A 16,289-nucleotide genomic window follows, 5' to 3' on the forward strand; every position below is an offset into this window, starting at 1 on the left:
GACCCTTCGTTTTTAGAACTATGGCGTAGCAGCAAAATTGAATTTTAATACAGGCACAATCGACAAACAACAAACAAACAAACTTTTGCCATCAATCGATTTATAATAAGTTACCAATCTCAATCATAATATTTTTGATGCAAAAAATATATTCATTCAAGCCAGCACACAAGCTATTAATGGAGACAATAAAACTGCATTAATGTCCTTTGTGGTTAGAAATGTGTAATAAAATGTATGGAATTACTCAAATTAAAATGTTTGCCATTAAATACATTAACTATAAACAAATATGTAAATTGTTGATAACTTTAGTAATGATCTTCATAATATTATGTATTGAGGACTACACCATGTATGCTACTACATGCTTGGCTAAAAACGGAGGTGACCGAGAATCTTAATCGTAATCACACATCCCATACATGTATACCTTAATGCAGCAACTTACATTAAAGGTATTAAAAATGTGAACAAAATCTGTAGGATGATCCTCACAGCCTCATAAATACAACAAATAACGCACTAGCTTTCTGCTACCAAACCATTTCGAATATCTTCATTTGCCTACTCTTTTATAAATATAATTTTACTCCTCGTCCATAATTTCCATAAACAGAATAATTTACCAATACAACTAATAACTACTAGTTTATTCGAAGGCCTCCTAAATCAAGTATGACGTAACCTCGATGAAGAAGATCTGATGGATGGCTCAGCTATATACTAAATTTGTGAACGCCCACACATTAAAAAGCACCATTAATAAACAAAATGGATACATATAATATTAGAGCTAACTCATATTATGATGGTTAATGAACACCAAATATGCCATGATATTAATTTTTAACATTGTGAAACCGTAAAGTTCATGGAGGTCTAAAAACAACCAGGTACCTATGTCAGAATTGTGGATACATACAAAGCTTATGTAACTTTGTAGACATGGGCAGAGAGCAAAGGTTTCTAACAAACATAACATTAGGTATCTCTACGTTCTAGGAATTCGATTTCAAGTTACATACAATAAAAAATTGTGAACCATTGGTAGATTATACTGAGGGGTAATCTTTTTCTCCATATAGGTACAAACCATATAAATTCAAAGATCCAACAGATTAAATTATATCAAATGCAAAAAAAAAAAATAATAATTAACTGAAATAAGAATGACACAAACAAGGATGTTCTTGTTGATGCCAACTTATTGAGATAGGTCAAAATAGACGACAGTATTTGAATTTATAACAATAACGCCCTTAATCATAAATGAAGTAAATAAATTGATATAAAACTTTATTATTAAATAAAGATGCTTAAAAAATTTAAAAAATACAAGATGTATTTAATTCGTTCTGCGTAATAATGTTTTCATCATCTCGTAATGGGCATTTAGTTAAAAAACATCGACAATAGTAATCATGCAATCATTTTCGTGTAAACACATCATCGTGTTTTGTTTTTGTTGTATTCGAAAAAATATACAAGACAGACGTTTGTATTATAAATTATTTTAATTGCGCGTTAGAAGTCCTGGAGACATGCTAGTCAGTTTTATTTTTAGCATAACTATGACTTGGATTTTTTACACTCCCCAGTAAAATATACAAAATGTTTATATGTCTCTAATAAATGCAATAGTAATTCCAGAATGTATAAAACAAAAGATTTTCCTTACTTCTAAATAAATTGTGTGAAGTGACATTAACTTAAAAAACATAGAACTTCAATCCAGAGTCATTATATCTCCGAAACCCCAGTAATAGCATGCCTGTGATTCCATGTTACATTTTTGCTTATATAAAATGAGCTTTTAATAACAATCACAAGAATAACAGTGTAATCTATACTAACCCACAATGTCAGTAAACGCTGTTTTATTCTTTTAGAAAATGACAATAGTATTTTATTCTCATCATAATTATAAGTATCGAATGTCCAACACAAGGCCGAAACATACTCAATACTTTATTTTTTACAATTCATTTAATTCAAACACAAAGAACTATTCTTGAATGTATGAATGAATTCAATAATGTATCTAGTTAATTTTAAAATTAAAATGACATTATATTTCAATTATAGTATTTTAAGCCTTAATATAACTACTAGACATATTATTATTACCATATCGACTTCATATTCTAAATTAAACATTCGAAGGTCCCAAAATTACTCTAATTAAGAAAATTAAAAACATAATTACAAAACATAGTATAGTTATTTCAAAAACAATCAGTAAGATAATAAACATTTTATTACCCATGTCTAATATTTGCTCTTGGGCACTGCTTAATTTAAAAAGGTCAGTCGAGTCCGGCCTTATTCTATCTTTGATGAGGTGGAACAAACAGGAGACACGAGAATTTACACAATATTGTTTTATAACTACTGTTATTAATAATAAATAGTTAAGGTCATACAATCAATAAAGCTTAATTCTATTACAAGCACGGGCTTTATGTTCGAAACATTTTGCGGAGTTAAAATAAACATTTCGATTTTATTCGTGTGTTTGTACTTTCAAGGTTTATATAATGCTTGACATGTATATCCGTAACGATCAACTACTAGAGTTTCATGTTAGGTACTTGACATTTTCTAACTATTGGAAATTCTACAACTTTTATGAATGAAAAACTTGATAGAGCGATTTACACAAATACGCATTTCTGAATCAATTTTGGAATAAAGATAACTAATAAATCTAGATTAAAAAGGCTCTAGGCCCCTTTTAATCTAGAAAATTAAAAGAGATTTAAAGATTTACGTGTACCAAAACTTTTCTATGGTAAAACAAAGTTGTATAAACGTATGTTCGATTCTGAAGAATATTATTATTTAACCATTTATTGTACCATACCATTTAATATTACAATGTACAGTATATATTGTATAGATGCGAGGTAAAGTACAAAGGGTTATTGCTTAAAAGCGATTTCTTCCAGGGAATATTCTTAGATTTACGTCATAGTCTTGTTAAATTAGTGACTAGGTCGGGTTATATTTTTTATCAAGTACAATGATTTGTGATTAACCAATCCTTCTGACATCATCGACATGACGAAATATTATCAAAATCGGTGTGTATGTTTAGTTTCCAAATAAAAAATTATCATCCTGGTTGCCATTTTAAAATTCTAATAGTTTTAATTCCATAATAATTCAATTCCATACAAAATTTGTATGAATAGTCATTGTAATGATCCTAAGGAGTAAAGTATTATTATAGCTAAGACTATTAAATATTAATTCATGGCTGGTCTTTTTGAAAATTAGGATAATTTATAGTTTAAAATTCTTTTTTTATTATAATTTATAGTTTAAAATTCTTTTTTTATTATAATTTTATATCCAATTTTTGTTATATCAAATAACATATCTGATAATGTAGTGACATCATCGATGTATCTTTGGGTTCGCAGGTTAACCCATTTTAAAATTATTTTTATTAAATACAAAAGGTCGATGATGTCATAGGTCGGGATCATAAAATCTATTGTTAAAGTCTAAGTCAAAGATACCGCTCTTGTAACTTAATCTTAATCTTTATATAAAAAGCCAAAATACGTTTTTTAACTGCCTTATTTTTTACACACTTATCCTTAAAAGCTATGGTCACAACACTGGTGAAACTTTTTGCACATTTGGTCGGTCTTCATGGTGTTAGACAGGGGTATTACAATATTATTATATACCTACGAATAAAATGTTTATCACTACATAGCATAAAACAAAGTCGATTTCTCTATCCCTATGTCCCTTTGTATGCTTAAATCTTTAAAACTACGAAACGGATTTTGAAGCAGTTTTTTTAGTAGATAGAGTGATTCAAGAGGAAGGCTTTTTAGTATATAATTTATTAGGTTTCAGACAAGGTTCGGTAAGCTAGTACGTTATATAAAAATTACATAGCTTGTTTCTTAGAACTGCGTGTTCTGAGGATTAGTTCAATCATATGTCACTAGTGTCACGTTTACCTTCTAATTAGATTTACATTTGATACAAGTACACATGCAATTTAAATATTCATATATTAATTATTGTTACAGGGTGTTAAAATAAAAATGGACGACGCTGGCAATATACTCATCAGGCGCTACTCGAAAAGTAGCGTGTTTGTGAAGAGTACTGCCGCTACTGCCAATGAGGAGACGGCGATAGGACAGGATATTGTGAAGCTGCCTGGCTATGCGCTGGAACAAGAGAAAATATTCAAGGTAATTACCACATTTATAATATACTTGGTAAAAAGATTCCAAATTTTGGTGTACCTATACAAATGTGTTTATCAGAGGTTGAAAACGTATTGTAGGTACTATTTTACATCATCCCTAGTTTAGAACACTTTATACGATCATTATATAATAAGTACTTCTTCTGTAATGTTAAGAGCACACACATTTCATTTTTGTTTAATTTGTATTGTATGTAGATATCGCCTAATTTATTATTAATTTTTGTGAATGTAGTGTTCATCTGTAATAGTTGTGCATAATAATGTATAAATCCTATTGTTACTATTTAACGAGAATGATACATAAAATGTAACAACTGGTGATGAACCTTTTTAATAAATAAAATAAAATAAGTACTTAGTTTGCGTAAGTCAATCATAATGCTGGTATAAGCTCGGAACTTCAGCTTTTAAAGCTTAGTACACGACTACGAGATCTTTTAACCGATTCAGTACTTCCCAGTGAATATTTTTGTAAATACATTCACTCGTATTAGACACACATTAAATCAAATATGCATAACATTAAAACACACGCATTAAACTCTAGAAACATTCAACCAAAATGCATTTGCTGTCAATTTACATTTTTCATAAGACGAGTAGGAAAGCATTTCGGTATTAACTTTAATTTTCACGGCTATAAAATGCAAGTTCTTTCGAAATGGGTACTTACCTGTAATCATTTCCGTCAAGAACTCCTTAATGCGAGATGCCGTAGCCCGGTCTATTAATTTCACGGCTACCCGCATAATTACCTTGTATGTTCATTGACGAAAGTAATTAGGGTATGGGAGTAAGTTTGAAGCCATCCATCTCGCGAGTATTGTGTAATTTTGAATTATATAGGAGATGTAGGAACGCCCCCTTTCTTTGAAAGTAGCAATGTTAGATCCCAAATTCGGTTTATTGTGAAATAAGCTATGCTTCAAAAAAATTCATTCATTTATAACAAAAAATATTAAATATCCCAGTAATTGAACAGTATGTATGTGAGAAGATATAAGACAATTAATATATAAAATCAGTAGTATACTTTAGTGTTTAAAATAAAGATTTGTGATTTTAGGTAAGTGGTTTGTGTGCTACGTGCTAAAAAAGTGGGAAGAAATATTAAAATTATGTGTTTTCAAGAAAAATTCCTTATGTTAAAGCGCTCGCATTTAAAATATTATTCTTGATATCCTTCTTTATTGTCGAAATAACCTTTACCCTCGACTGCTCGAAAACCTGAATATATGTTTCGTAAACTTTTTACATATTATTTTATTGCACAAAGAATATTATTACAATGTCAATAAAACGAGTTATGTTTGGGTTTTACTTTTTAATAGATATTAATGTCGAACAACAAATCTTTTTGTTTTTATTATTAAAATTAAGCTTTAGAGCATTTTGTTTTAAGGAACCATTTAGATTTAATAAAATTCGTTTTGTATTTCGATAACCTAATTTTATAGATGATAATATGACCTCTGCATGCTTTATATTTGTAAAATCATGCATGCTATAATATATTCAGATCAAAATCAAAAAGTATCCATCGCTATCGAAGAAGTGCCCACACAAATTATCATTTACTTAAAATCCCAAAAAGCTTTTCACTAATATTTAAGTCATCATCATTGCTAACATTACAGTTCTATAGTGCATTACAATAATGTGAGTGCACTGGTCATTTGTACAATCACGATTGTGTGTAGCACGATTCATTTGACCATGACATTGCTTCAACACATTTCTACTTGCTCTTTCGAAATGATTTAGTACTAAATACGTTTGTTTGGCTACCCAATGCTATAAAAAATAGTAGCTACCTACTTCTTTATTAAACGTGGTTTTGTAAAGTTATCTGAATAGTTTTTATCGTGCTATATAGTATAAATAACCGGTGTTTTAAAATAAAACAATTAATAACCCTCGTACATGTTATTGAAAACAAACCAATTATTTCATAATTATAACTAAGAAAAATATCCAAAATATACAACACAACGATTTTATTATTGATAAACACAAAACAATAGTTATCTCACACCTCAGACGGCAAGTATCGCAATATCTCGATAATATCATCTAGAAACTTCCATCCATATCGCTAATTGGGTCAGTTGGAACAATAGTTACTTCCTAGTACTTAGTAAAATGTTCATTAGTAATTCATACACCATTAACTGTGTTTGCGTAAGGAGGAACAATGCAAGTGATAGCACTATTATTTGTAAGAATGGTCATTGCCTCACTTGGATCTTTCGATTTTAATTGAGAAATGGATTTGGTAAACAGACTTTAATTAATGTCTATTATTATATATAAGTACTTACCTATACTTTGTCATGTTAGTAAAAGCTCTTGTTTTGATGTAACATAGATTGTTTCCATAATTTTAACCAATGTTTTCTTAAAAATGCTTTTACATTTAATCGGATGTCAGAATACTGGTTTTCTAATAGATAAAATCGAGATATTTTCAGTTTGTCAGATGTCGATACGAGTTTAAATCTATATCAAGTATTTGATTGGGACGACCACATGTTAAGATGATGCATGTGATAGCGCTCGATATATATTTGATACACATTAGAAAGTCATACTAAATACTATTGTAAAACACGCCATAACATAGTTTAATTATACCTTATTTAAGGTATAATTTTCCAAGTGCTCTAAGTTTTTTAAAGGAAAAGCCTACATTTAGATCTATCATTTATGTGAAATGTTTAATTCAATAGAGTTGCAAAGTCAACGTTTTGTTACCTTAATATCGCAATAAAGTAATTACATCCTACGCAAATAAGTCTTATGTCACAGCATGATGTATACCTTGCATTTGTTCAAGCTGACCCACTTTATAACCGGATTAATGCTAAACCCGATACATACAGAATTAAACCGTTTTTACATTTATAAGGATAAGATTCTAAAGATTGTTTATAAAGAACAGTTAAGCCTTGAAACAAGGAATAACAAAAACATTTAAAATAACCTTTAATTCTATGAATCGGTTAAAAATAGATTATCGAGTTGTACTAATGCGCTTGCTTAGACTTTTCGTGTCGGTATTCGAGGGCTTTAAAAAGACATCAAATGGTTTGAAAGCACGATTGTTCTTTCATTACCGACCGCCGAGCAGTTGGGTAATAATAAATCGTAATATCTGATGCATTGATTCGTCGGTCAGCCGATTATGATGTAATTGTTAATAGGTGGTTTATTTCTTGTTATGTATTGTGTTTTAGTTGACTGTTAATGATTAACTTTTAAGTACGTAAAACTTCAATCAGGTATTAGTTCTGATAGGCTAGATAAGACAATCTTTAAGGAAATATAATATAACATACATTCAATAGTACTTTTAGCATTTTAGACTCAGTTATAAGAGTATGTATTAGTGTATGATATGAAGTTGAAAAGCTTGTTGAATAATTGAAATCCACACACATTTATCTTGCAATTCTATGATATGTAATAGTGATAAAGAATGTCTATTTAAAGTCGAACAACGTTCATGGGAACTCATACAAGAATATACAGATATTATATACATAACTACATCATGAGTTTATCATGTTTTAAACTATTCTTCTTCAATCTTTAGGTAACAAATAAATACTTAAGTAACCATCTTTTGGGTATTAAACTGAATTAAGTTAGCATTTATTTTTATTTTAAACAAAGAATCTGTAATAACTAACACCTAATGTGTTAAAGCATCTGTAATACCACCTAACGTGTGTTAATAGCGATAATGTTGGTGACCAAACTAATATCTGGAGACCTATCTGTCCCTTGGCTTGCTCTGCCATAAAAAGAATAACTTTATGCCTAGCTCGTGACAGTGCATACTATAAACTCTACCACTCTACCTGTCATACATATTTAGTGTACAGAGGCTGGGGTCTTCCAATAAAATACTGTATATGCTGAACTACTTTATTACATTTATAAATTTATAATTTATTACACGTTAACTTAGATAGGCGAGTGGCAGGCGACTGGCTCTCGCAGGAGTGTCGCCATTCGCCGCGTCACAAACCGCTGAATTGACGATATTTGATTACTGTGAATAATAACACACACTACATACACCCCCTTCTAAAAAAAAATGATTTACATAACTGACAAATATCAAAAAAAAAAAAAAATATTATATATAATTAACTGGTTGAGCCGAGATTTGAAATAAAATATTCCTAACATTTACTTATAACATTAATATGTGCTGAGATGACATTACGCAACCTTCGCGTGCCTACTTCTAACAAAAATGCCAATGCACCATTAACCTAATTACAGTCCAAAAATCTTACAGGTCTTTTAATTATTCTGCCACTACGTGATTTCTTTAAAGGCGTGCACACACTAGCCTCACTATGCTGATCTAATCTACTGTCATGTCTAACTTCATTTTCTTCTAAAATATACGCAGGCTTAAGTCTATCAATCGACACATTACATTCTCTATTATCAATTAATATTTTAAAAACTTTACTATTTCTTTCTAAAACTTTATATGGTCCGCTGTACGGAGGCGTTAGCGGTCTCCGTACCGCGTCCACTCTTAGAAAAACATGTGAACAGGAATTTAGATCAGCATGCACAAACGTACTATTACTATTTTTACATGCCCTTTTTATGGGCTTAATTTTATTCAAAGTGTCTCTTATCTTACTTATAAACGAATGTGGATTATCAATTTTCGTACTTTTATCCGAACAAAATTCTCCCGGCAACCTTAAACAATGACCCAGAGCAAATTCCGCCGCGCTGATATTATCAGTGTCTGCTTGACAAGCTGCTCTCAATCCTAACATGACCGTAGGTAGTTCTACTAACCATGCTAGATTATTGTTCAATCTAGCCACCAGAGCCGACTTCAAGGACCTATGCCACCTTTCTATCTTACCATTACACTGCGGGTGGTACGGGGTAGTTCTCGTTTTTTGAATACCTAATAATTTCATTAAATCTGTAAACAATTCGCTTTCAAACTGTCTACCTTGATCGGTGGTAATAACTTTAGGACAACCGAAACGACAAATCCATCCTTCATAAACTGCTCTAGCTACCGACTCCGCAGTCATGTCCTTCACAGGGCAAATCTCAGGCCACCGCGTTAACCTATCGATCATAGTGACGCAATAACGGAAACCGTGCTCGGTTTCCGGTAAAGGTCCTATCAGATCCACGTGCAAATGTTCAAAACGCTCGCTATTGTTAAAATCGCTAAGTTTTGAAACAGTGTGCCTAATAACCTTACTTTTCTGACACCTAACGCACGTCCTGGTGCAGGTCCCCACGTCCTTATTCATGCCTGGCCAAAAAACTTTTTTACTAACTAACGCACGCGATGCTCTAACTCCGGGATGGGAAACGTCATGAAATTTATTAAAAATACTTTTCCTAAACTGTGCTGGTATATACGGCCTAATATTCTGAGCTGATGTTTCACAATATATTTTAATATCGTCATTATTATCGAGCGCTAACTGTTTCCATTGCAATTTATCATTTGTTTTCATCAAATCTGCGAGCTCAGCGTCTGTCGCCTGTGCTCTCGCAACCTCCACGTATTCACTCGAACTAGGACATACGATACTCTCGATTCTCGATAAAGCGTCGGCCACTTGATTTTCAGTGCCTTGAATATGTTGTATGTCGCTTGTAAATTCGCTAATATACAACAATTGACGCGCTCGCCTAGGTAACTCTTTATTAGAACTTAATTTACTTAAAGCAAAAGTGAGAGGTTTATGGTCCGTGTAAACTGTTAAATTTCTGCCTTCGATTAAATCCCTAAAGTAAACTATTCCTGAATAAATCGCTAGAAGCTCCTTGTCATATGTGGAGTACTTCTTTTGCGATTCCGATAATCTTTTTGAAAAATATCCTAAAGGTTTCCAAGAATTTCCTTCCCACTGATTTAACACTGCCCCTATACTAAAATCTGACGCGTCGGTCATTAACCCTAATTTGGCACTAGATATTGGATGCGCAATAGTAACGGCATTTTTTAAATTTTCTTTACACACTTCAAATGCACTATTCGCCTCGTCTGTCCAATCTATACGCGTCTTATCTCGTTTTTTAGTCCCGTGTAAATACCTATCTAAAACTCCCTGAACTCGAGCAGCGTTAGGAATATGATTTCTGTAGAAATTTAACATGCCCAAAAATCTACGTAATTGTTCTACTGTCTCCGGTTTCGGATATGACTCGATAGCTTTAACTTTTTCCGGCATCGGACTTATGCCCTTTTCTGAAACTAAATAGCCTAAAAATTCTATAGAGGACTGTCCAAAAACACATTTACTTAAATTAATAGACATTTTATATTTACTCAACCTCTCAAATATTAATCGTAAATGTTCTCTATGTATATCGGGGTTATCCGATCCTATGATGACGTCATCTATGTAACCGAACACGACTGACTGACCTTTGCCCCCTGTACAGTCGCTGCCATAATTCAATTGTTCTATGCCTGATAAAACTGTATTATTGATAAATCTTTGAAATGTTTGTGCCGCGTTACGCAGGCCAAACGTCATTCTTGGAAATTCGAAAAGCCCAAACGGCGTAATAATGGCTGTTTTTTTAATGTCGTCTGGATTAATACCTATAAAATGATACGCTCTACAAATATCTAACTTTGAAAAAAAATTCTTATTATGTAACCCATACGTAAAATCTTGTACCCTAGGTATCGGATAACGATCTGGCTTTGTAATTGCGTTTAACATCCTGTAGTCCCCACAGGGTCGGATACCACCATCCTTTTTAGGTACAATATGTAAAGGACTGGCCCACTCACTATTTGAAGGTCTACATATGCCTAGCTCTTGCATCAATTGGAATTCCTTTTTAACCCTATCGTACCTGTCGGCCGGTAACCTCCTGGCACGCGCGTGCACAGGTGGTCCAGTAGTCTCGATGTGATGATACACGGAATGCTCTGGGACATCCTTGAAGGCTGGCGGGCGCGTGATGTCCTGAAATTGTTCCAGTAAATCCGCGTAAGGATGGTTGCTATTTATACTTTTAATAGTGCCGAAAAAATGTGTACTTTTAATTCCACAGACATTTAAACTGGTAACTGAATCGATTAACTTATTATTATACAAATCTACATTTAATTTAAAATTCTTCAAAAAATCGGCACCTATTATTGGCTGTTTTACATCACATACGACGAAAGGCCATTTAAATGACCGTCTTAGGCCCAACGATAACTCTAAATTACATATTCCATAACATTTAATTTCGCTGTCATTTGCAGCATACAACTTTAGATCGACTTTTTCGATAGGCTTTCTAACACACCACTTTGGAATGACGGAAATGTTGGCGCCTGTATCGATCAAAAAACTATATTTCGTTAAATTATCTCTAATTAATAAACGATGGCTTTTGGTTACCTGACCTTGAGTACATCCGTCCACCGCGCCCGCATGTACTCCGTCTAGTTTCCCGACTGCTTGGCTCGCCACGCGCAGGGTTGCTCGCAGCGGTTAGCTCTCGATCTGTACCGAAAGTGAAAACGGCACAGCCAGTCCGGGTCTCCAGGTGCTCTTCTCGGCCGCGATGTCGATCTTCTCCTGAAGTCGGTCCGTCTGTCGTTGCTCCTAGAGCGCTCGCGACCCCTCAGTTCGGCGTGGAGCGCTGCAACCTCCAGCTCCAATCTGCTCATCTTCTCGTCCGGCTGCTCATCTGTTTCCTTCTTGCATGACACGGCTGCCACATCCCCGACGTTGGTGTATTCGGTAATCTTGTCTGCCATGGCCGCCAGCTTGTCCAGAGACTGATCTTCACAAACCGCCATGACTGCTCGAACTGATGACGGCATTTTCGACAACCACAGGCTCTTGAGTGTGTTGTCCGCAATTTGTGCGCTGCGACCCAGATCCTTCATGCGCCTTAAAAACTGGGAGGGTCTTTGCGAACCCAATTCCAGCTCCGACACCAACTTCTGCATTTGTCTTTCGGCACTCTCTTCATAAACCTGCAGCAGCCTCTCCTTAAGCGCCGTATACCTGTCCTGGGCGGGTGGTGACATCACGAGGTCGCTGACCTGCTGAATGGCCTCTTTTCCGAGTTTCGATATGACCAGGTTGAATTTGGTCTCTTCCCCCTGTTTCTGTGGGGCCATCACAGACTCGAACTGTGCGAACCATAACCTTGGCAAGTCTGTCCAAAATTCTGGTAGCTTGGTGGACACGCTTATCGATGCCAACGCCGCGCCTGACGCCTCTTCCTTGATCTGCGTGTCTGAAGCTGCTGCTTTATTCATTATTAAGCCGATGAGTTACTAGCCGATGAGCTTGTGAGCCGCCTGCCGCTGTAGTCGCCACGTGCCACGCGCGCTCTTCGATTGCGTCACGCTAACTTCCTGTCGCCGTGCCGCGTGGAATTTGATCTCGAACAAAACTTACCCCACAGCCAATGTCACTAATTACGCCGATTCCCTTCACTACAAACTTTCTTCGAGAGTTCTTCGTCGGGGTCACCAGTTTAGTGTACAGAGGCTGGGGTCTTCCAATAAAATACTGTATATGCTGAACTACTTTATTACATTTATAAATTTATAATTTATTACACGTTAACTTAGATAGGCGAGTGGCAGGCGACTGGCTCTCGCAGGAGTGTCGCCATTCGCCGCGTCACAAACCGCTGAATTGACGATATTTGATTACTGTGAATAATAACACACACTACACATACATCAAAATATTATAATGTATCTAAACCTAACCAATATTACCCGGCAGCTGTTCGACATGAAGAAATTCCAATCGAACGTGAACCGTGAGCTCCGCCGCGCTTACCCAGACCGGAGGAGACTGGAGACACAATGCCTCAGCGCTGTGGCCTTCGTCAAGTCGGACGGGGACCTGCTGGAGTGCCCCATATGGGTGCTGGTGATCAACGTCGTCGCTATGGATATGCTCAAGTCGAAACTACCGCCAGGTTAGTGTTCATACAGGTTTAGGGTATAAGCTGTTGGTCTCCAGGGCAATAAGAATGATAGAGACAGGTACTGTGAAAAAAACGACGTGTAGTACTCGGGGACTGCCGCAGTAAAGCTTATTGCATGCTATGCCTTCAAGCCACACCTCCGCCCGTTGGAGTGGGGAGCGTGAGGTTTTTTGTTACGGAATTTCTCGATTCGGTCCCTGCGCTCAAGGCCCACGATAGAAGCTATGCAGTAGCTTAATAAACTTTAAATCTAATTAGGCCTCTTCCTATTGTCTCCATTGGAACAGAACTTCCTCCATGTCTTTTCAATTCGTAAATCAAACCACTGTGTAATTTTTCTGTCTCAAAATCTGCAACATAAGATAAATCTCATATTTACTAACGTCGCACATAATAAAAACTTCATTCATGACTCGTTAAGGATTTCCTGTTGTCACATGTGTTACGTGGATCCAGATCGACGGATAAACAAAAGTGGCCAACACAATGAGACTAGATACAGGAATGTACTACACGTGTTAGATATTGTATCCGGCTGACAAGTTAACTGACCTTCGCGAAATATGCTTTCTATAGTATTCTTTAATCTTTTGTTTGCTTGATATTTGTTTCTAAGGGCTGCTCTGATTATATTATGTTTTATAGCTAATATTTAAAAGTTATTTTGGTTACGCGCTCTTTTAATATGAATTATCTCAACATTTTTCTGTGGTACCACATATATTTTTTTTTAACAAAATTTAAATTTCAAGGGAGAACTATTTATTCCCTTATTATAATTCAAATAAATTACATGATAAAGGCCTTTGTTCAAATGCTTAGGTACGAGGCTAGGCAAACACATAATATTATGTAGCTGTGTCCTTAATTTGACAAAATCATTATTTAGAGATTAAACCTTAATCGTATTCCACGTATACGATACGATTATTGTACATATTAATAAAGCCCAACTAAAACGGTTAGTTGTGAAATCGATCATGCTCATAGATCGAATAAGATAAAAATGTTCGATTCTCACAGGCGGCTTTTAAATGCGAGTTCCTTTCACTATTATATTTGTGCATTGATCCAGATTTATTTCATCCATTTTGATTCGATCGCAACGCATTTTTAGGGGCCCGTGGTCAATAAAAAATAACAATCATTTTAATAGATTTTAATTAATTTTCAACATAAAATGCATCAAGAGGAATCTTTATAACTAAGTCCATTGCTTATTAAGAATTCGAGATTTTTAATGAATTAAAAACATGTCTTTGAATGTAGTGGAACTAATTTCAATTTTAATAACTATTAAATGCCAAAACACAGACTTCCGCAATAAAAAATAATATAATATTAATTTTAAACTAATGAATATACCTATCGAAGATTTTATAGATGAATTGTAATGGTTTTATACCCATAATCCAATATGGTTTCTTAATTGATTGAAACAATAGGGCAAGGCCAAGCTATACACAAAAATACTTATATATTATTCTGTGGCTATGAGTTGTAAATTCTAATGCTATTAAGAAAATAAACTACACACATCGAGAAAACATTTTTTTACATCGGAAATAGTTCTTCTAAAAACGTGCAACGCAATAGCTACATTTTTGAATCAAGTTTATACTTTATATATTCTTCTCTATTCAATTGAAGTTTAACAAACACTTAGATCCTTAAAAATGTATTTTTAAATTGATTGTCTCAGCAAGAAGCCTACTGACCACCAATTTGTCACGGTACTGATTCAACAAAAAACTTCAACACCGGGAAGTAAATTTATTTTTGTTACTGACGTATACAACTTTGTCAAAACACGCGTGTAGATTCCACATAATGTTTATTAAAATCGCACAGATTAATAGTTAAACAGTATTTTTTAAATTGATTAATGTTCCTTACGTATTATAATGTGATGTAAAAAATAATATTTTAAGATTGAGCTTGTAAACAACGCCATGGCAAACGTATATAAATCAAGTTACAAGGAAATTTATTTTTCAATCGAAAATGCGATTTATTTCGCAAACGATTTCAGACAGGATCATAGATAATATCAATTTTCCTCGCCTTAACCACAACACAATCTAAACTTGTTATCTAAACAAAAAGCAATTCTTTCCTTTATTTTCAAGCAAAGATCTAAGTTTACTGGAAAGCCTAGCAAATAAAAATGGTACTTTTTATCTTATACTACGACAGTGTCTAAATAGGTCATACATATTCCAAATTACTTCCAAAGAACATTTATAGCTTAGAACTTGTGTTATAAATTGTGTACATCCAAATAATAAAAACCGATGCATGTTTCATTTACCTTGTCTCAGACCTCCGGAGACCGCAGCCCCAAACATTATCCAATATAACAATAAGACGACCTTCATTCTTATCATTAAAACCGCTAACGAACAAAACTTAATTCTATAATGCAACGTTCTCACGGAGAACTGCAAAAGACATTTAAAATCCTTGAAACGGACAAAGTTTTCGTAACGAGAGAAAACTTCGTATATGGGCTTAATAAAACGTGAACTTCATACAACTACCTTTAAAGCTATTAAACTTTTAAGTTGAAATTGTAATTGGGCCGTGTAAGTCAACTGGTTTTTGCAACAGCAAGGTGATCCGCCGCGTATTGATATTATTGGCTCTTCCAGACTTCCGGAATCTATAATTACTGTAATAACAACTAATGAGATGGGCAGATCAAGTCTTTATTCCGTGAATGTTAATCGGAAATAATAATTGATATATGTTCAAAAGTGATCTGTTTTTTTTTACAAAAAGTTAAGACTAGGCATGAATTATATGGTTCTATTTGTTTCTAAGACAAGAAGAATAGATTTTCTTAATCTTAATACTTTATTGCGTTCACATTGCGCGTAATAACAGTATCACTTGGTTCTCAGTAGCCTCCTTTTATTGTGTTGTGCATCAATGCAATCACTACCATCTTATGATGTATTGCACCTCATTCCGCTAGAGTTTACAGCACATTCCTTAACCATATTGCTAACTGAGCAACTATCTACATCCAATATTAGTTTTGTGCAAATCATATAGAAACTATGGGAAAGAA

General features: G+C 34.1%; 1 protein-coding gene across 2 annotated transcripts in view; it reads left to right on the plus strand.

The window, feature by feature from the left end:
* The window catches only part of LOC123696156, a 162,725-nt gene that overhangs the window by 127,162 nt on the left and 19,274 nt on the right, over positions 1–16,289 (plus strand). For both annotated transcript variants that reach the window (XM_045642209.1, XM_045642216.1), the window contains 2 exons: positions 4,056–4,223; positions 13,009–13,207. In XM_045642209.1, coding sequence (XP_045498165.1) covers positions 4,056–4,223; positions 13,009–13,207 — 367 coding nt within the window. The remainder of the gene's footprint in view (positions 1–4,055; positions 4,224–13,008; positions 13,208–16,289) is intronic.

The sequence above is a fragment of the Colias croceus genome, chromosome 1, assembly GCF_905220415.1.
Source record: "Colias croceus chromosome 1, ilColCroc2.1".
In the NCBI taxonomy this organism is placed as follows: domain Eukaryota; kingdom Metazoa; phylum Arthropoda; class Insecta; order Lepidoptera; family Pieridae; genus Colias; species Colias croceus.